This window comes from Esox lucius, chromosome 6 (assembly GCF_011004845.1).
Source record: "Esox lucius isolate fEsoLuc1 chromosome 6, fEsoLuc1.pri, whole genome shotgun sequence".
NCBI classification, from domain to species: domain Eukaryota; kingdom Metazoa; phylum Chordata; class Actinopteri; order Esociformes; family Esocidae; genus Esox; species Esox lucius.
This window is the reverse complement of record NC_047574.1, coordinates 25,538,220-25,561,467: the sequence shown is the minus strand read 5'-3', so window position 1 is coordinate 25,561,467 and position 23,248 is coordinate 25,538,220. Positions and strand designations below refer to the sequence as shown.

Genomic DNA, 23,248 nt, shown 5'->3' with positions numbered 1-23,248 from the left:
TTTTTGTGAACTGTCTTAATTGATTTGACATATTCTTATTAGATTAACAAAGTATACTAATTACATGTTATTGGGCTGATGAGAAAGATTTGTATTTTGTTTTTTTCCCACAGGACCTAAATACATAGAGTAGCCAGGTCAGAGGCAGCGTAAGGCCTTTGGCTCATTAAAAATCTATTGCTGTGAACATTTGTTATAATATTCTGAGAGCAAGTGATTAGACTTAAAATCACTTGATTAAATGTCTATCAAACCATCTTCTGCATAATGTCATGTTCACCAAAGCCTGCTGAATAACCACTTCACTTCAGACCAGGTAAGATCATTCTTGCAGCTAAACATTGAAATTAAAATCTGTTGTAAATATGCCTTTAAATGTGGACAGAATAAGAATCAAACAACACCATATATGGACATTTGTACAGGTAGTACAAAAGTAATTATGGACTAGGTCATAGGAAATTACTGAACTGATACTAAGTAAATCTGTTCAACCGAAATGTTTTTTTCCATTTACACTGGTTAATACTGTGGTCTATCGCTAATGGTACCATATCTTAATCTTTGCCTATTGTTAGGTTTTCGTTTCATTCACTATGTAGCTTATGTATTGTTTAAACCTGTCACCAAAGTCATTTATTTTGACAAATAAATACATATGAAGGTAACCATTGTCTATATTCATTTAATGGATGAAGAAATAACATGCATGAATACCAATAACATGCTTTTTTTTGTTGTAATGAAGACATTTGTCCAGTCATATTATGCGATTCCTACTACAGTAATGTGAAATTTGTCCAGCAGAGAGAGTCAATGCATTAAAACTGCATGGACCACAAAGTCAGAGTAATTCTGTAGGTTGTGGCTATTGTCTTTAGTGTAGGTAGTTCAGCGTAGTGATGGCCATACGGGAATTTATTACCGTTCTATTAGCAGAAGGATTATATTAGCAGCGCTAACGGAGAATTTATTTTCAAATTAAAAGCCGTCGTTGAAATATATAAGGCAATATAGTTAGCAATTTAGTCTGTACGTTTTATGTGTAATGTCCGTCCAATATTGTTCGTGTCTGTTCTTTTTTACAGACTAGATTAACTATATTGCCTTATACATTTCAATTATGGATTTTATTGTGACAAATAAAATCTCAGTGCTGCTAGCATATCCTGCTGCTAAAATAACGCTATGAAGCCTCGTTTGGACATCACTAGTTCAGCGTCACAGGGTGATGAACTTTGACTTGGAAGCTTATCAGAGGTTTGCGTCACAGATGTTTTATAAAGGTTTTCTCATGTCGTTTTACTTTTGGTAAGTCCAAACTATATATACCTAATTCATTTTGGAAAAAAGCATTGGATAGTTTTCCTATTTCAGAAAAAAATATAATTGAGAATTAGAATTATAAACTGAAGCTCGTCATGAAAATGTTAGTACAAACCCTAGAAAGTTGTCTTTTTATTTATATTTGTATCTCTATATTTACTTATTCGGACACATGGAATCTTAAGCTAAATTCGAATCCCAGTTATTGATTAATGTACCCAAATTTTACAAATTAAACAGAAAAAAATAAACATGGAAACCTTGCTGTTAAAGTGAACAAAAATGTAATGTTCATATGTGGAAAGTTAGTACACCCTTACTTTTTCCTCACATGAACTGGTTGAAATTAGAGTCAGGTACACCAGACCACGTGCAAATGTTTATAAAAACATGAGAGTAACTTTGGAGTGTCTAGCCTGTCAACAACACAAGCTTGGCCTACATGGAAGGTCAGGAAGGAAGAAGCCTCTGCTCACAAAACAACATCAAGATTTGACTGACCTTTGCCAGACAACACCTGGGTAAAGAATAAAACTACTGATTACTAATCTGGAAAGATTAATCAATGGTGGCCTGCAATGTCAGATGGCATGTTTGGCAAAAACAACACTGCATTTGAACAGAAAAATCTCATCAACGTAAAGACCAGCTGTTTGACCTCTACACACCACATGGACTTAAAATGTAGTTTCCAAAAAAGTTGGGATGCTGTGTAAGTTGTAAAGAAAAACAGAATGCAGTGATGTGCAAATCATGTAAACCTTATATTTAATAGAAAATAGTACAAAGATAACATATCAAAGGTTGAAACTAAGAAATTTTATTGTTTCTTATATGTCCACTTTGGTGTCTGCAACACATTTCAAAAATGCTGGAAAGGTTGTGTAATGCTAATAAAAAACCTGGTGGAACATCACACAACAAATTAGGGTAATTGGCAACAGGTCAGTAACGTGATTGGGTATATAAAGAGCATCCCAGAGAGGATGAGTCTTTCAGACATAAAGATGGGGAGGTGTTCACCACTCTGTGAAAGACTGCACAGGCAAATAGTGCAACAATATAAGAATAATGTTTCTCAATGTAAAATTGCAAAGTGTTTGGGGATCTAATCATCTATGGTACATAACATAATTAAAGAGTCAAAAATCTCAGTTTGCAAGGGATAAGGCCATGATCTTCATGCCCTCAGACAGCACTGCAATAAAAACAGACTTGATTGTGTAGTGGAAATCACTGCATGGGCTCAGGAGCACTTCTGAAAACCATTGTGAACACAGTATGTCGCTGCAACCACAAAAGCAAGTTACATCTCTACCATGCAAACCATATATAAACAAGATCCAGAAACGCCGCTCCCTTCTCTGGGCAGGAGCTCATTTAAGATAAACTCAGTAATGGACAGTTTTTCAGGAAGTGGAAAACTGTCCTATGGTCTGACAAATTAAAAAATTTGACCGCCGCATCCTCTGGACCATAGATGGAAGGGACCATCAGGCTTGTTAAAGCCAGCATCCGTGATGGTATGGGGGTGCATTAGTGCACACGGCATGGGTGACTTGCACATTAATGCTGAACAATATACATTCTCTATAATACATTCTCTCTACAGCTTCCCTCTGATATATACACTCACCTAAAGGATTATTAGGAACACCTGTTAAATTTCTCATGAATGCAATTATCTAATCAACCAATCACATGGCAGTTGCTTCAATGCATTTAGGGGTGTGGTCCTGGTCAAGACAATCTCCTGAACTCCAAACTGAATGTCAGAATGGGAAAGAAAGGTGATTTAAGCAATTTTGAGCGTGGCATGGTTGTTGGTGCCAGACGGGCCGGTCTGAGTATTTCACAATCTGCTCAGTTACTGGGATTTTCACACACAACCATTTCTAGGGTTTACAAAGAATGGTAAACATCCAGTATGCGGCAGTCCTGTGGGCAAAAATGCCTTGTTGATACTAGAGGAGAAAGGGCCGACTGATTCAAGCTGATAGAAGAGCAACTTTGACTGAAATAACCACTTGTTACAACCGAGGTATGCAGCAAAGCATTTGTGAAGCCACAACACGCACAACCTTGAGGCGGATGGGCTACAACAGCAGAAGACCCCACTGGGTACCACTCATCTCCACTACAAATAGGCAAAAGAGGCTACAATTTGCACGAGCTCAACAAAATTGGACAGTTGAAGACTGGAAGAATGTTGCCTGGTCTGATGAGTCTCGATTTCTGTTGAGACATTCAGATGGTCAGAATTTGGCGTAAACAGAATGAGAACATGGATCCATCATGCCTTGTTACCACTGTGCAGGCTGGTGGTGGTGGTGTAATGGTCTGGGGGATGTTTTCTTGGCACACTTTAGGTCCCTTAGTGCCAGTTGGGCATCGTTTAAATGCCACGGCCTACCTGAGCATTGTTTCTGACCATGTCCATCCCTTTATGACCACCATGTACCCATCCTCTGATAGCTACATCAAGCAGGATAATGCACCATGTCACAAAGCTCGAATCATTTCAAATTGGTTTCTTGAACATGACAATGAGTTCATTGTACTGAAATGGCCCCCACAGTCACCAGATCTCAACCCAATAGAGCATCTTTGGGATGTGGTGGAACGGGAGCTTCGTGCCCTGGAAATGCATCCCACAAATCTCCATCAACTGCAAGATGCTATCCTATCAATATGGGCCAACATTTCTAAAGAATGCTTTCAGCACCTTGTTGAATCAATGCCATGTAGAATTAAGGCAGTTCTGAAGGTGAAAGGAGGTCAAACACAGTATTAGTATGGTGTTCCTAATAATCCTTTAGGTGAGTGTATATACAGGTTTTGGAGCAACATATCCTGCCATCCAGACAACATCTTTTTCAGGGAAGGCCTCCTTATTTCAGCAAGACTGCCAAACCACCTTCTGCATCTGTTACAACAGCATGACTCCATAGTAAGAGTCTGGGTGATAAAAACTGGCCTGTCTGCGGTCCAGACCTTTTACCTATTGATAACATTAGGCACATTATGAAATGAAAAATATGACACAGGAGAACAGTTGGTCTCCTCAGTTCTCAGATGCTTACAGAGTATTGTTTAAAGAAGAGGTGATGCAACACAGTGGTAAACATGCTTTTTTGGAATGCAAAGCTTAAGTCCACAACCAATTTTGGGTTGTTAGGCGTTGAAAGTTGTAGCGGTGGTCCATGTTAATAGGGATGTTTTTTTGATGGAACAGCACTAGGCACTCAAATGCTTTCATGATGACCTCATTAAATGTAACAGATCTGTCATTCCAGCAGAACAGCTTGTTTTTGGGGATTGGAAAAATCATGGAGATTTTGAAACAGACTGGAATAGTGAATTGTTCTATTGACATGGAATGTCTTAAATAAAGGCAATAGATAATTAGCACAGTGTGGCTGTTGAGACCAGCAGCCCAACTTCACTTCTGTTTTTTACAGATTGTCTTGACCTCAAGGTCTTTGATGACAAGTAGTGAGGGGTTTTTGGGAAAGCAAAAATTTTTACATTTTTTCTGGCTCTATAGCTTTGGGGAGAACCTTGCAGGCATCCTTCCAAAGCTCAATAATGAACCATAACGTGTTGCTTTGGGAAGCGTATGACAAATATTGCTGTATTCATTTATGTCAGAATCTGTGCTTTCAAAGCAGTGCTTGCAGTATAGTGCTTATGGATGATGAATTGGTAAATAAATTATCATTGGTAAAAGTATTCTATCATTTACTTAAATCTCTTTAAAGAAAAATTGCTATATGAATTAACTATTTTTCTTTTTATTGTTTTGTTTTATTCCTTCCATAACCTCCCCCAAAAAACACAATGCAGCAATTTCTAATCTTTCCAGTGCATAATTGTTTACCACAGAGATTTTTGTATGTATTCCACATTTGGAAGCACAAAAGCCAGCAATGCGGTTAAAATATTTATTGGAAAGTTGAGTGTCTGTTTTATTTCCTAAACCATTGAGGGGGTGAAACCTGTGGCCCTTTGACTGTTTATTGCCACTCAAAATAATTTGCCTGTCGGATGTTTCAGTCTGAAGATGGGACATTACGTCAGCAGTGTCGGAACATAACTGTGTTTAGTTCATTTGAAAACATTTAATTTAAGAACTTTTTGTCAAACACGACAAGGTGTGTGAACTTGCAAATCAGAAGCTTGTTTCAATACCACCCTCAGGCCAGTCATTTTGTAAGTGCTAGAGCTCAATTGCAAGACACATCATTCTTTGAAATATCTTTAAAAATCGGGGTGAGGTGTACATACATACACAATGTACTTCACAGCATGCCTTATCAGAAAACTTTAAATCTGCTCCAGTTTCCATGTCTGTGGGTCCCTTGGCCATTCTACCATTATTTTCTGTATTATGTTTTACTTCAGAATTATATTATCTGACCTTTGGACCTCAGTTCTGCAGCCATGGAAAGCTAGGTGTGGTGATGACTATTCACTTATGAGTAGAATGTGCCGTCCGCCCATATAACAATAGCATTATAGGTGGTCTAAGGACACGCAAGAGAATGACCATGCAAGAGTGGGTAAGTAAGTGGCTATGGCTCAAAATACTATTTCAGCTGCAGCAGATTTTGTTTTTAAATGCTTCATTAATTTAAAGTTGTACATTGAGGATTTATATTCTAATACATTGATAGATTATTAAAGAGTAATTTTTTTAAATGAAGAACATTGTCCTTATCATGTTCTTATGCCTAGGCACTCATTCATGAATTGTTGCTAGGTAAAAAGCAGACTACATAATATTCAGCACCTCCACCCTAGACGGGAGAGCATTCCTCCCAGCCAAAACCACCCAATGGAAAAAATCCTCTGACCCGTCACTAGGCAGTATTACGTGTGACTGGCCAATTATCATTTTTTTGGCCTAGAAGGGCGCAGGGAGCTGAAGGTAATCGAGTGGCTGCGATCGAGTCCTGGGGAAGTCTGTCACGGAGTCACCGTGAAAAGCACTAACAGCCACAAAATGCCGAATAAAACTAAAAAGGAAAAGGTAATGTAATATTTGCAAAATGATGATGATTATAAAAATATTGTTTTCAAATACTCACAGCAAGCTGAACGTTTGCCGTGATTGTATTCTAATTCGACAAGATTGTGTATTATCGTAAGGCCTAGCAGAGCAGATACATTTTTAGACGCAAAAGCCAGCCGCAGACAACAACATACACGTAATCGTATTATATTGTTTACATTACTCTGCATATGACATTTTTAGAAAATGTATGTAATGTATTTGAAGCCAATAGTCTATAGCTAGAGCAACAATGCGTGTTAACTTTTAAATAATTAATATTCTCATTGTATTTGTACTAAAATAATGTTTAATTTTAGTAATCGAATGTCAGGTTTATGTGAATATGTTGTCACATGAATTGCAAACATGCGCGAGTCTCGGTTGTGAGTTGGAAAAGCTTCCATGTTTTTGGTTTGGCTGTATCCGTTAGGCTATATAAAAGCATGATTATCATCAAGTTGGTAGCTACAAGTTCAGTGACGTCTCTGTGTTTATTAGTGAATGCACGCTTGTTATAATATATCTGAGTTTTTCTTCTACAATATTTTATTATCGTCTTGTGCTTGCTAAATTGTTTCAATAACGGCCCGCGCATCTGCTTAATCATTGCCTGAGCAAACCGTAATTGCTGGATTTTTCCACTAAAGCGATATTTGAAGTGTAGTTCCGTACAGTCTGTCTTACAAAATGCGACAGGCATAGCCACAATAATGCATTTTAACTGTTTTTTTAAGGTAACTAAATTAAGGCCGTTGTGGCTTTCCTATCAGATGCGTTTAACCAAATAAATTAAATCCTTGTGCTGTGTACAATTTACTCCATTGAACAACATGTAAGTAGTGTTCTTTATGAATACAGTAAGAAAACTCTGGCTTGTTGTCGTTTACAGGAACCAACCAAATCTGCGAAAAGCAGTACAAAGAATAATAATGCCACCAGTGGGAAAGACACAGGAACTGATAATGCAGATGAGGTAAGATATTGATATTCTATCTATGATTAACATGACATACAAATGGTTGTTTTACAATATTTCATTATTAACATGGAGTTTCTTTTAAGGTATAATAAAGTATACTGCATCAGGACCCTATGCACTCGGTTTTGTTTCTTGCTCATTTTAAAATGCTATATAGTATTGCATCAATGTCAACTATTGTTCCTGGTTACTGAGAGGAGCTAAACAGAATGCCAGGCTTTGTATAAGAGCACTTATTGCTGATTTTTGTTCAACCATAAAGGTCTGCTGGTTTAGTTCACAGCAGTTCCTTGGGAACATTGTTAAGGGGCCATTATGGTGCTTGAGTTGGGTCCAGACTCCAGATATTTTTTTTTTTCAGGAAGGGAGCGGCTGTCCACTTTTCAGAGCTCCATACACAAATCAGCTCTCTGCAGACCACTATAGAAGCTCTCTTGTTTGCTGCCCTATAAAGTGTCCAGTAAAGTATCAGTGAGACCTGTGTTGTTTTGTTGTTATTGACAAATCTAAACATTCTTATTGGAAATGTTTCCATTTATGTGTTAAGCCCACAAGTTATTAGACAGACGAAAACAGTGTAGAAAAGGCCATGCAGGTTCATGTTCCTTAGAATATAATGGATCTGCCTGTTTGTGTCTGATTCGGTGAAGCCACATAAATTAGGTCACAGATCATTCTAGATGACAAGCTCTGTGACCCGTTTGCCTCTAAGTGTTTCAAATGACCTTCCTCTATGGATGCAACAGATTGGTCGAGTCAGCCATGAAGGTTTTTAGGATGTTATTGTCCATGACCACCTGGATGTTCACACCAAAAAATGCAAATACTGTTCAAAAAAATATATTACTTAGTTTACCAAATCATTCTTTCTTGGTGTTCCTCTACTGCACATGATTTAACCAAACAACTAAACCAGGGTCTAGTGATTTGTTAGTTAATTGAATCATAAGTGTTAGGAGAAGGATGTGCACAAGTGAGTTGAAAAACAGTGGTGTACTGTTTCACTACAATGACTGCCTACGTTGCATCACCATGTCCTGCACTGTCTAATTAACATTGGCTAGACACTGGATACCCTCCATTAGTCACTGGTGCGTTAACCTCTTGTGTAACCATTACCGTGCGTACCTTTCCAAACGATAACGTTTGCACCGTCAAAACATCCCACAGCCCAGAGAGCCATATTGATGACAGGAAACACAGGGTGCTTAGGGTTTGACGTTGCGCAGGGTGAACGGCTATCGATCGGGTCTATTTTGAGACTGGGTTCAGTCATGCAAACTCGCCTATTCAGGCCATCTCTGCCATGCCTTGGGCAAGCCCCAGCATGTCTGTTTGGCTATGGTCCATAGCAGACATCATAACCTCCCAGATTAAAAACAATACATATTCAGATGTGTGACCGCTCTTCATGTGTACTCGACACTCCGAAACAATTTGTCTTTGCAATGATAAAGATTGCCGCTATAGTTTAGAAAGGGACCTTTGTTCATCTCCTTTCCATTTGGATAACTGATTCTGATGGGTGAACGCTAAAGAGAAAATGTTCCAAGGTTACCCTATGGGCTACTACTTACAGCCACTGGCCCTGGAACATGGCAGTCAACACAGGTTTGAATCTGAACTGCTGCCCTTCGACCTCCCCCTGTGCCCCCTGTTGGTTGTTAATGAAATAAATTACGTAAGAACTGTGGCTGCTTCGCTCCTTAAAATGGCTTCATGTTATTTCACTCTTTAAAACCTATCGAAAAGGATACCATATTGGTAAAATAGGGCACAGACCCAGTGCTTATACTGTTATAATGTTGTCTCTTTAAAATTACTCTACATGTCACTGGAAATGAAACGGTTGTATTAAAATGATTGTATTCCCCTAATGTTAAGTGGTATGTTTTGGGATTGGAATAGCTTAAATATCCATGTGTCCAAATATTTAAAATCCAATTTTCCAGTGGGATTACTTTTTCCCCATGCCTACAGTATCTCACTGGAGACATGCTTGGCCATTCCATCACCTTTACCCTCAGCTTCTTTAGCAAGGCAGTGGTCGTCTTGGAGGTGTGTTTGGGGTCGTTATCATGTTGGAATACTGCCCTGCGGCCCAGTCTCAGAAGGGAAGGGATCATGCTCTGCTTCAGTATGTCACAGTACATGTTCCCTCAAATGAACTGTAGCTGCCCAGTGCCGGCAGCACTCATGCAGCCCCAGACCATGACACTCCCACCACCATGCTTGACTGTAGGCAAGACACGCTTGTCTTTGTACTCCTCACCTGGTTACTGCCACACATGCTTGACACCATCTGAACCAAATACGTTTATCTTGGTCTCATCAGACCACAGGACATGGTTCCAGTAATCCATGTCCTTTGTCTGCTTGTCTTCAGCAAACTGGTTGCAGGCTTTCTTGTGCAACATCTTTAGAAGAGGCTTCCTTCTAGGACGACAGCCATGCAGACCAATTTGATGCAGTGTGCGTCGTATGGTCTGAGCACTGACAGGCTGACCCCCCAACCCTTCAACCACTGCAGCAATGCTGGCAGCAGTTGTACGTCTATTTCCCAAAGACAACCTCTGCATATGACGCTGAGTGACCATGGCGTGGCCTGTTCTGAGTGGAACCTGTCCTGTTAAACCGCTGTATGGTCTTGGCTGCCATGCAGCAGCTTTATGTAGAGCAACAATTCTATTTTTCAGATCCTCAGAGAGTTCTTTGCCATGAGGTGCCATGTTGAACTTCCAGTGACCAGTATGAGGGAATGTGAGAGTGATAACACCAAATTAAACACACCTGCTCCCCATTCACACCTGAGACCTTGTAACACTAACAAGTCACATGACACCGGGGATGGAAAATGGCTAATTGGGCCCAATTTGGACATTTCCTCTTAGGGGTGTACTCACTTTTGTTGCCAGTGGTTTAGACATTACTGGGTGTGTGTTGAGTTATTTTGAGGGGACAGCAAATGTACATTCATACTTTTATACAAGCTGTACACTCACTACTTTACATTGTAGCAAAGTGTCATTTGTTCAGTGTTATCACATGAAAATATATACTCAAATATTTACAAAAATGTGAGGGGTGTACTCACTTTTGTGAGATACTGTATATAAAGGACTCCCCTTAACGGGTAGTGGTGATTACACACTTCTGGATTGATCCTATTCCCATAGTATTGTAGAAAAAGGGAAATAATTTCAGCATCTGATCAATTGTACAGATCCCCTTACGGTACTTCATTGAGAGTGCTGACGTTACTCAAGTATCTGCGTGTTATTACAGTAGTTGATTTATTTTGTTCCCCTTTCACCTAGCCCTATCAGTGTTTTATTTGCTGTCAAAATGGAACCTTGCAATCCAGTGTATCTTTTATTTAACTTAATCTCAACAGGATATTCCAGACAATGTTTTTCATGGAATTAAATATTTGACATAAAGGGATTTTCCTCAGAGAATCCCTTTTGTACTCAAATATACCGGAAATGCCACTGTAAACAGAGAGCAATTAGTGTCCAAATGGCTTATGACATAGCCTCTGGGCAACTTTGACAAGGACGTAAGGAAAAGATAAACAAAAAAAACAAAATGATTCCTGTCTTTAATAATCATGAGCAAATGTATGACAAATACATGTATCTTATTGCAAGCTTAAAAACATATACATATAAAATAAACATTAACTGACAGTTTAGATGGAGTTTTTTTAATCAGTTAAAACAATTTTTTCAAAACATTGAATTCTTCCCTTGCAACAAAAACAGCATGAGCCTTTTCTAAAAATAATTTGTAGATAGGAGAATGCATCCCTTGCTTATACTGGCAACGGGCTGTCCTTCCCAATTCACACCGCAGATTCTGGAGAGGCAAAACATGCAAAATTGTTTGTGAAATATCTATCTTTCTGTCGATTTTGCTGTGTGGTTTCTATCCCTGCCTTCCTGGAAGGCCCACTTGAGGCCAAGTTTAAGCATCCTGGCAGAGGCAACCAGGTTTTTGCCAATAAATATCTTGTTAGTATAAATGGCATCAGGAACTCTACCAGAGTCCCCAGGACCAGTGGAAGCAAAACAACACCATCATTGGGAATACCACCACTATATTATTCAGTAGGTATGACCTTCCTTTCTGTACCCAAATCCTTGACAAGCACTTGTATGTGTAGCGATCGTTGTATTGTCCCATCTGGCCATAGACCCTGGTTCCATATCAAGTGCCTTTGTTGTTTTTTCAACGCCAGGTTTTTGTTCTTGTTGGTTGTTTTTCTTTTTCTGGCAACTCGTACATAGAGCCTGTTGTTACACAGGGTGGCTGCAGCTAACTTATATTATTATCCAGCTGGTCTTAGGCTTTTCCTCCAAAAACACCTTCCCCAGTATGTTTAATGGGAAATTTGCTCTTGCATCCTCTAGCATCCCTGTCCAGTGGTTTTAAGCTTCTTAAGTACTGCCCTAGTATTTTTAAGTGGTATGTTTATTTTGCACCCATTTCCTGATTCATGGTCAACAAACATTTGTTTCGTTTTGTTTGCAGGTTCTTTGCCTTTCACGGTAATGATGAATGATATGGATTTTTCATGCGTAATTTCACTACCCTAATGTAACAGGAAACCCTTAAAGGCCACAGTCACAGTTGCCTAAGTTGAATTTTAATGCAGATTTATATTACAACTTCAATTTCATTCTCTAGGTAATTGTATTAGTGAAGTGACATTCTACTGTTTTTGTATATACAATATTGCTCAGCATTTCATTTCTTTAGCTTAACTTGGACTGGACTGGACTGGATTTGTAATATGCTGTTTAAATGTTCATGATCTATAAGTAAAATCACTATCATACCAATGAAGTTCCAAGTTAAAGTGAATTCATTGATGACGTGAGGCAGAAATTGGCAAATACATGATGTAGTTCTCAACTTTTGGGGAACGTTTTTGTCTTGACAGTGCAGCTTCTGCAACCCGTGGCCAAAAAGCACCCTTAGATTTGTGATCTGTCCAGGGAAGGACAGGGAATATGGGTAATTGTTAAATTATAGGTAACGTATGAGTGCATCTCTTTATTTGCATTTAAAATTATCAGTTGCATCAGAGGTATTAAAAGAGTCGAAAACAAAGCCACACATTTCAGTTTTGACTGCAAAGTATTGACAATGGAATTTCCAATCTATGAATTTTCATTAACTGTAATGATCCTGGCGTAAACCTTTTTAAAATACTTTTTATTTATTTTATTTTTTTTTACAGAAAGGGGCATAGAGTAAAATTTGGCCATGTTGTATAGAGAAGTACAAAAGGAGCTTTCCACTGTAGGATTATCTCCTGAGACCTATGTAATTTACCCTTGCATTCTCAAAAGAATTGCAAGTACACAATTGTTGTCCACTTGCTTCTGGACAGAATGGACCACATGTGAGAAGTGCATTACTTAGAAAACTTCTTGTGGAAAGGTTTTCTTGGAATAAGATTATGTAAAGTCTATAACTAATAGCCAAAAGGCTTTCTAAAGGGAAACAAATAGAGACATAAAAGAGAATTCCTCTTCCTTTCTTCTGGTCTGTGGTTCCATACAAAAAGTAAATTAGAGTCCTCAGGAGGAGTGCTGTTCTGTCAGTTGTTTTTTGCTGTATATTTTAGGATTGCTATGTACAAGAAAGCATTATGTATTCCAGTTGACCTCAGTATTAATTTCCTTCAGTAATCATTCATTAAACTAGGAGATCCCTTTACTGTGCCACTACATTCCCTCTAGTAGTTAATATCTCAGAGGAAAGAAAAAAAAATATATATTTATACATACACTCACCTAAAGATTATTAGGAACACCGTACTAATACTGTGTTTGACCCCCTTTCGCCTTCAGAACTGCCTTAATTCTACGTGGCATTGATTCAACAAGGTGCTGAAAGCATTCTTTAGAAATGTTGGCCCATATTGATAGGATAGCATCTTGCAGTTGATGGAGATTTGTGGGATGCACATCCAGGGCACGAAGCTCCCGTTCCACCACATCCCAAAGATGCTCTATTGGGTTGAGATCTGGTGACTGTGGGGGCCATTTCAGTACAGTGAACTCATTGTCATGTTCAAGAAACCAATTTGAAATGATTCAAGCTTTGTGACATGGTGCATTATCCTGCTGGAAGTAGCCATCAGAGGATGGGTACATGGTGGTCATAAAGGGATGGACATGGTCAGAAACAATGCTCAGGTAGGCCGTGACATTTAAACGATGCCCAATTGGCACTAAGGGGCCTAAAGTGTGCCAAGAAAACATCCCCCACACCATTACACCACCACCAGCAGCCTGCACAGTGGTAACAAGGCATGATGGATCCATGTTCTCATTCTGTTTACGCCAAATTCTGACTCTACCATCTGAATGTCTCAACAGAAATCGAGACTCATCAGACCAGGCAAAATTTTGGTGAGCTCGTGCAAATTGTAGCCTCTTTTTCCTTTTTGTAGTGGAGATGAGTGGTACCCGGTGGGGTCTTCTGCTGTTGTAGCCCATCTGCCTCAAGGTTGTGCGTGTTGTGGCTTCACAAATGCTTTGCTGCATACCTCGGTTGTAACGAATGGTTATTTCAGTCAAAGTTGCTCTTCTATCAGCTTGAATCAGTCAGCCCATTCTCCTCTGACCTCTAGCATCAACAAGGCATTTTCGCCCACAGGACTGCTGCATACTGGATGTTTTTCCCTTTTCACACCATTCTTTGTAAACCCTATAAATGGCTGTTCATGAAAATCCCAGTAACTGAGCAGATTGTGAAATACTCAGACCGGCCCGTCTGGCACCAACAACCATGCCACACTCAAAATTGCTTAAATCACCTTTCTTTCCCATTCTGAAATTCAGTTTGGAGTTCAGGAGATTGTCTTGACCAGGACCACATCCCTAAATGCATTGAAGCAACTGCCATGTGATTGGTTGATTAGGTAATTGCATTAATGAGAAATTGAACAGGTGTTCCTAATAATCCTTTAGGTGAGTGTATATATCAGAGGGAAGCTGTAGAGAGAATGTATTTTTTTGGTCATTAAAATCATGCCCTCGCATGATTTTAATTTGACCCTGGTTCATTGCGGATACATTTTTGGATGCATTGCCAGTGATGTTCAGGAGTCCTTTTTGTGTGGTCGTTTTGGAACTCCAGAATAATGGCTCTGATAAACAAGGCCAATCAGTTTCTCTGTGGAGTCATTTACAGTGCTCGTGTGATGACTGTGCCTTTGGTTTGCAACTAGTGAGGATCTATGTACACCAAATAAAATAGATTTTTATTTACTGTGATGTCATATAGGGCAATCGTGTCTACTTAAGGAATGCAAAGGGTGGGAATCTTAAATAGACATATTTCCAGAATCAGTACTGCATTGTGGTGCTCTTGTGAATTTCTTCAGCTCCGGACCGATCTATTCTTAGCACTTAACCATGGTTATTTGTTGGTCATTTTACTTTAATTAGCAAAACATGTTATGTTATATTTTCAGTGGTTCTAGATTCTCCAAGCTTTGCCGCACTTTATTCAAGGTGTGTGTGTGTGTGTGTGTGTGTCATCCACAGGCGCAGCAGCAAACTGCCAGCAAACGTCCCAGCAACAGCACCCCGCCACCTACTCAGCTTAACAAAATCAAGTACTCCGGCGGTCCCCAGATCGTCAAGAAAGAGCGCCGCCAGAGTTCGTCGAGATTCAATCTCGCCAAGAACCGTGAGCTGCAGAAGCTTCCTGCGCTCAAAGGTATCACCGGCTAGCTTCTCTGACTGAATCCCTTTGACACTGCCAAAGACCTTTGTCCCAGTGCCGTGAAAGCATCTGTGATTAACTGTCCAGTGCTGCTCAAAGAAATCCGATATTTTTGCGTTATTATGGCCATCAAGGCTTAGAAATCCCTTTTGCTCATGACTCATCAGGTTTCATCTTCATGAGATGTCTACGAATTAAAATGGATGCCTCATCGCCTTGTATGTTGAGCACGGCCAGTTATTACTGACAGTGTCCCAGCATCTGACACAAGGGTTCTTAATGACTACATCCCTGTCTTTTCTCCTTATTCTTGCTGTGTATTTAACTTGGTGTCTGTGCCTCTCCTTGCTGTTGTGGTTCTGGGCTCTTCTCATTGAGAGTCTCCCCTTGTCTGGCCAGACAGGCAGAGCAAAGGGAGCACATGACAGATCGTAGAAAGTAATTGGATCAGCAGTGCAAGTGTCTGCATTAAGAAGGACGATGAAACCTCTCCATGACACATCATGGAGACATATTTGACTGGTCCTCTTCCTTGTGCTCACTTGTACTCTCACTCTACAACTCAGGCTTTTTGACAGTTACCTGAGAATTTACGTTGTCTGGTGAAATATGATTTTCGCAGCAGCTGAATTTGTCGTAATATTTGGGGCACTGGCTTTTAGTGTAGACTGAGCACACATGCTTTCAACTGAACTTCTCGCCACACCAAAATGCACTTACTGGTGTTGTTTGTGATAGATGGAAAAAAATAAAAATCCTCACGCATTGTTCTTCTAAGATGTTATTCAACGTGGTTGAAGCCCGTTCCCAGTATATGCACTTTGGCCTGAATGTTCATCACATTTCTGCCTCAAGCCTGTAATGAATTCACCAGCCAAAGAACTGGATGTAATGAAATACAGTTGAGGCAGTGTATATTAGTTAGAATGATCTTTAGGCCTTTATAAGCTGTATTGATTTTCTTCATCGATCACAAACATCTGCTATACAGTGCAGTGTTGTGGCAGTGATTCAGTGTTGTGGCAGTGATTCGGCAGAGAAAGGCCAAGATTTGCCGGCTGAAACTGGCAAGGTTGATCCAGCCGTGGAGTTTACACCCAAGGACTGTGGTGTTGTCTATCGGTTCTGTTCTGCTGCAGGGGTCTGTCTGGTAGTGACTAAGGCCGTTACAAATGGCCCTCTCTCTGTCCCTATTTGTTCGTGATCAGCACGTTCAGCCAAGCGCCTTGGGAAGTTGACCCGCCGACTTCCGCCGCAGCTCCCGTTTTCCAGGGCTGCTTCGAGCACAATATCCTGCGAAATGGGATTAAACATACTGAGTTGAAGTGGAATAGAAAAAGGTGTATCTCCGCTGCAGATTGTATGTTTAGAGGAATAGTAGTGGATGCTAGTTAGTCTTCCTCATTGACGTGGACTCGCTGCCATTGGATTTCAGAGATGGCCAATGAATCAACCTCTCTGATGCAAATGAATGCTGAGAATAAATGATACGGTGCTATTGGTTGTTTTGACCTGCAACCTGAAATGTGCTTTTTTGGATGCAGACTGCCAGGGAATAGCAAGTGAATTATGTTGACTTTTATACAGTAACGTAACCATTCTGTTTGCTAAACAATGTACCTGAGATCAAAGCCTGTATAGGTCCTGCGTTTCGTTAGTGTCTAATGCTGTTTTTCACACACAGAGCGCGTGCGCGTGTGCGTGCGTGTGTGTGTGTGTGTCAGTCGGCCCCAGCCAGCCCCACCCTCTGTGGGTTGCTAGCGGTTTTGGCACAGCCTGGGGAAGTCCACATGGCAACCAAAAGGAAGCCTTGAAGGACTCCCTTTCCTGCTTTTGTGTTGGTTAACCTTCATCCCTCCATACTGCTTTCCGCGCGTCTGTATGTGTGCAACATGCATTGGACCTGAATGTCTCTTCAGTCCCACACACACAAAGCTGTTTCCAAATCGATGCCTTTTATTCTGTCATGATGCCACTCAGGCTTGGCTCCCTAATATGTACCAGTACTCCTCCCCTGAAACAGGCCTCATCCTACCATTGCTCTTATGGTGAGCGCTCTGCAGTCATCCACTGTAGAGGTCTTCCAAGTCCTAATGGGTTGTTTTTGATTGCTGACCTCATCAGTGATTTCCTGCTTTTAAATAATAATCTAAACTGTTGTTTTTGGTAAGCCAAATATTTTGGCTTGTATCTGAAATATTTTCTTCTTAAAGGAGAGTGAACAGTGGACATTTTTTAAAAATGTTTGCAAGGCTTTTATTGACAGTGGGAATCAGAAGGAGACAGGTGAAGTGGAGAGACAGGGGATGTAGACTTATTGAACCTGGGTCTCAATCGGGCACCCACATGTGCATGGAGCATTCTAAGGATTTTCTTAATTTTAATAGAAACCTTTTTGGTGCTCATGTTGACAGATGCCAAAAGTAGACTTCAAAAGCAAACACAAAGCCCTGAATCAAAACTAAACATTAGAGCCAATTGTCATAATGCTTTTCATGCCCTGAAATATGGGGACAATGTATAAAGTGTATTTACAAATAACCTCAAATAAAAGCTGTGAATTTGTACATTAATTTCACTGTAATTTTAACATTTCAAATCTAAGCTTTTGGGACCGGTTTCGTGGACACATTTTAAGCGTAGATTTTTTTTTGGTCCAGGTCTAACTAAACACAGATTTTCCTTTGAGGCTGCATTTTTATTCAGTGACTAGGACTGATCTGTGTCTGCGAAACTGTCCCCTTTAAGAGCCAAAACAAGTCAAAAGCTTCACTGTCCTGATAACTATGAAATACACTGCATGTCACAGTCAATCACACTGTCCTGAACTCAAGTACTCTTCGCTTGTTCTGCTCCAAGTTGTAGAGACAATCAGTCTTTTTTTACATTTTATTTATATCCTGTAATTTATTTGGTTATTTGATATCTGTTTTCAGAATCTGTCTGAGATAATAGAAGTCTGTATGTAGCATGTCTTTCCCCAGGGAAGGGAGGGATTGGTTGGTCCTCAGGGTGAAGGTTTGGTCTCATGACAGTCCTAATGGAAGACCTTGTCCACATGTTATTGCAGGGTTGTTTTTGACTAGCATCACGGATAGTACAGAATGTTACTTCAGCTGCGCTGTAACAGGCGTGTGGAGCCACGGAGGAAGGATGTTAACCTTCTGCTCTACATGCTCACATGATTATTGATTTGGTCTCTTCAGTATGTCCACTGTTCAAGTTCGAAGTCAAGTCCAATAGGTTTCAGGTTGCGTGAGGCACCGGTCATGTTTTTCCATGTAGGCTTGCATTGCACTCAGCTGATGTTTCTTAGGTAAGAGAAGGGAATCTTCAGAATATTGTTACTGAATAGGAAGGTTATTATTGTAAATAAAAGTAAAAATGTGCTAAAAAGTAAAGTCAGCAAAGGGTATTTAAATTTACTGAATAGGTTTTCCCATTTTATTTCACAAAATTAATAATAATAATGCTTTGGCGTAACTACTGTCTACTACTTGTAGATGGAGATAGCCCTCTGTTCATGAGTCGCTGTCTTCCCTCTGCTCCCAGGTTTTCCATGTCTTGCTAGGTCAAGATTACTGATGTTTCTGTTCGAGTCTGTTGGGAAATGTCTTTTATACCTTTCGGTTGTTATGGATGCCTTCTGCCCTTAAGTATTAAACATCTATAGTGTATGAGGGGAGAGGATATATGTAGCCAGAACCTGAGTTTTTTTGCAAACCTGACCTTTTTTATTGTATTCAACTCGCCCATAAATGGTGTCACTTGTTGGCTATGTCAAACAGATTGTTTCTCTGTTCCTCGTAAACTATGCTACTGATGTGTGAGGCCTGATGAAAGTGGTGCTGTTTTGGAACTGGCCTCACATCACTTCACTGCACACAAGTCATATGCAAGCCCTCTGAATCTCCCCCCAGCCAATAGGGAGGGAGGGGGAGAGGATGGATATCAAACGGAGCGAAGGTTGATACAAGACAGTCTAGCTTTGTGTCTGGGATTCTCTGGCCCTGGCCTGGTATGAAATGCTTGAAAACAGAGCCAGAGGTTGTGACGAACAGGAGGGGCCGGGGTCAGCTCTATAGGATAGTGATGCTGCCTTTATGTCACAAAGCATCTTACGTTTTTGGTAAAGTAGCGGCACACTCAAGTACAGAGCAACAACAGGAGTTTCTCCTCCCTACCTTCCGGCTATGCTCAAACCGTACATCCCTCTCCAGGTTCTTTGTTCAGCCACCTCAGGGCTCTTGGCCATCATACCACTTTGGGACAGTTCCCGATCCATGCATTCAAAACTCTTCTCTGTCCTGGCACCTGTGGAATCAGCTTCAGAGGCTAAGATTTCTATCTTTTGTATTCTGAAGATTTCTCTATCTTCAGAAAACATTTGAAAACCTAACTTTTCACAAGGTACCGAAAATAGTTTCCCTACCACCACGTCTGTTGTTTCTGCCCAACCGTGTGAACAGAGCTGGCCAAGAAGAGGGAATGACAACAATATATATCCAGTCTGTAATACCATGAATCTTTTATATTTAAGAGAATAATTGTATTACGTGATCCTTTTATACTGTTATTGTTTTCTAAAGAAACAAACCAGCCATGGAGTGATTATAGGTAGGCTCGATTACAATTGGCTAGCCATCTACAGTCATCTTTGTACAATAGTACACTTTAGTTCCATTAATAAATGTTCTGTTGTCCATGTTATTTCAGCAAATATTTAATGGCTGAGGTAAAAGTTGCATTCCCACTGTTTAAATAGTGTAATGGTTAAAGACACTGTCTGCCACATAGAAAACCGCAGATCAAATCCAGCCAGGGACAACAACATTCATCCCTTCTGATTGTGGGCTGGCTGAACCAGGCTTTACAAACTTTGTGTATTAAGTTTATTTGTATGGTCTTCTTCTTTCCACCACTGACTTTTGCTGATAACTAATTAATTGATTAGAATGCTGTCACTACTAAGCTGTGTGGTTGTTTCACCTAGCTCTTCTGAAATGTATGCACTTTAAGTAGCTCTGGATAAGAGCATCTGCTAACTGACTAAAATATGTGTCCCGGTCCAAACCCATAGAGCCCAGTATACTCCTATTCACCTTGGAATTACCCCTATGTGGTCTTGAATCTCTACACTGACCTGGACTTTCTGTTTGGCTTTTAAATCTCTTAAGTGTTTTTTTTACACTACGATCACTTCATTTCTATTATGAAAATGTTTTGAGGTTTTTATAGTATTGTGGGACACTTTCCTGACAGTCCCTGTGGCTTCTGTGGTCTGAAGACAGCGTCTCATTCCATGTGTATCGGAGTGGAACAAGCAGTGATGAAGGAAGTCTGTTTCTGTAGATCCCTCAAGCTCCATTAACAGAATAAGGATAAAAGCATTTCTTGGGATGCAACTAAAACATCTTACATTGGCACGAACCAATGTTCTTCTAATTCTACTATCACCAGCAGCAGCACTTCTTAGTTGTTAGTTACAGGCAAATAACATTCATTGTCAATGAGTTCAAATACCTTTTGGGTGGAGTCTGGCCATTGAGCTAAGCTCACTTGTCGCTTCTTCACAGGTATACCTCTGGCAAAGCTAGAGTTTCTCGTTGATAGTGTGAATAGAAAATTGTATTTACATATTATGTCGATGTTATTTAATGGAATTCTTGTCACAAGGGCTATGTTGGCACATAGGCTCTTAGCTACTCAGTTTAAAGACTGTTCATTTGCCTCACAGTATGTTCTCATATAATATCATCTTACCGTATGTAGGAGGATGTGCTTCTGCTGCAAGTCCTCCTTGATGTTCTAATTGTCTGAGTGTGCAGGAGGGGAAAAGGGCTCCCATGTGGCCAGGGCTTCCCCAGATTATCAAAAATGCCCCTTGTGAGAAATGTGACTCAGTGGTGTTCTGTGTCTGTTGGGTCAGACGTTTCACTAACAAAGGTTTGGTCAGTTAACAAGATGGTACAATGGCGCATTTTCTACCATGCACCACGTTTTAGTCGCTCCCATGGAGAAATAAATGCTGTTACCAAAGACGCTAGTTGTAATGACACCGAGAGATGTTGTAATGACACAGAGAGATGTTGTAATGACACCGAGAGATGTTGTAATGACACCGAGAGATGTTGTAATGACACCGAGAGATGTTGTAATGACACCGAGAGATGTTGTAATGACACCGAGAGATGTTGTAATGACACAGAGAGATGTTGTATGAATTAGTATTGTTTTAATTTAGTGTATTATATTTTGTTACTGCGTCTTGGAAACTGAAGAAGTACTTAAAACAATGGAGTCTCTGCTCCACTCTGAAGCTCTTCTAAATGTTAGATTTATTGGGTCTGTTGTCAGTGTCCCAGATTCCAGCCTTTCTCTGTGTCCCAGATTCCAGCCTCTCTCTGTGTCAATCAGTCTGTTGTGTTCTCGAAAAGCGTCTCAATTCTCGCATCTCCGTCCTTGATCGTGATCCTCCTCGGATTATGGTCGCACCGTCCTCCTACCACGATCGTGTTTTATTCATTGCAGAATCCAAGTTTGTTGACGACGCGCACCACAACACGTCTCGCATCCAAACACATCCTGGCCCTTTAAAAGGGTTCACCCGCGTGCATCCGCCTCGTTCGTACCAAAGGGCGCGTCCGTTGCGAGCACTCGTTCGGTGTGCCTGAACCTTGGCACAACACGCCGGTCAGCCCCTCTGTCAACAGGTAGATTGTATCTGCCCCGTGGCGAGGGTGTGGCTGAATGCCTCCGTGGCTCAGTGCCTTGCCCTCTGCATTAGTAGAGCCATGCCGTTTTCCTCTTGTCCTTGAGGGGGCTGACAACGAAAGGAAAACTTGATGTTTGTTGTCAAGTAGGGGAGAGGGGGTTGGAGTGGGGGCTGTGGTTAAATGAAAGTCTAGTTGCATGAGGGAGTCTCTGAGTACTAAAGTGGTGGCTTGCTGTGTGGGATAGCGGGTTTCACAAGAGCAGCATGAGGGTACGGCTAAACCCACATGCTGTTTGTCGGATGACATGGAGGTCTGTGACTGAATGTAGAGTGATCTGGATGAGTCCTCACTTCATCCCCAATGTTTGCCTTGCTAACAAGATGATCGGAGGACAAAAAGCAGAACAAGTTTGCAAATGGCTTTCTGAAGTTATACGTCACATTCAACCCCCTTCCTGAAAATCTACCCTCCTGTAGGTTTTTGCTCCAATCCAAACAGCAATTTGCTCTACTCTGCAGCTTATCAACCAAGTTATGACTAGAATCAGGTGGGCTAGGAATAGGATTGGAGCACTAGATCTAGCCGAGCCCCCAGACACACGCCATTATTGATCTCACGCCTAGACTTCTTTCTCAATGACAGGCCTGGGAAAAGAAGCCGTGCCTGGAATTATTTCCAGCCCAGCCCAGATCACTGCAATAATGGCCAACTTAAATTAAAAACACTTCCTGAATTGATGAGCTTCAACAGAAATCGACCTTCAGCTTGCTGCACCCTCCCCTCATACAAGGGGATTAGTGTTGACACGTATGGCAGGACATTATTGAATCATTGATTGGAGAGACATGATCCTGTCTATTTTTTACCAGCTATATATTTTTTTAAACAAGGAAATAGCTTAGAACACCACTGGAGATGAAACAACTACAACCGTTCCTCTGCTATAGCCATGTTGCTTGCCTCCCTGTTTTGCTGTTTTAGCATCTCTCTGCTGTCCCTGTGCTTCTTTAGTTCTCCTCCGGTCTGCCCATGCATACATGCTAACAATTTAGACTATATTGCAAATTATAAATTGGGTGGTTCAAGCCCTGAATGCTGATTGGCTAAAAGCAGACCATATACCAAGGATGTGTAACCAGTTTATAATGGCATTAGGGAACCTCTGAGTTTTGTGAATGGCCTTGTTCATTGTTTTATTTTGAAGTAACTGCCCAGTGTTTTTATGAAATATGTCTTGAACTCACTCCCAATATGAATTTGCTTTCCTTCCAAACAAGGGTATGTCCGTGTAAGAATGGACTTGGTGCACCCCAACCATGCTGTGAGCATAAATAGAAAAAGTAAAAAGATAAAAAGTATATATATTTTTTTATTTAACCAGGTTTGCCACATACACTCACCTAAAGGATTATTAGGAACACCTGT

At 40.5% G+C, this 23,248-nt stretch overlaps 1 protein-coding gene across 1 annotated transcript in view; it reads left to right on the top strand.

Moving 5' to 3' along the window:
* Positions 1-5,800: 5,800 nt before the first annotated feature.
* The window catches only part of ppp2r5d (protein phosphatase 2, regulatory subunit B', delta), a 31,703-nt gene continuing 14,255 nt past the window's right edge, over positions 5,801-23,248 (top strand). Inside the window, exons 1-4 of the mRNA XM_020047421.3 lie at positions 5,801-5,888; positions 6,237-6,358; positions 7,272-7,355; positions 14,927-15,101. Coding sequence (XP_019902980.1) covers positions 6,332-6,358; positions 7,272-7,355; positions 14,927-15,101 — 286 coding nt within the window. The 5' untranslated portion in view covers positions 5,801-5,888; positions 6,237-6,331. The remainder of the gene's footprint in view (positions 5,889-6,236; positions 6,359-7,271; positions 7,356-14,926; positions 15,102-23,248) is intronic.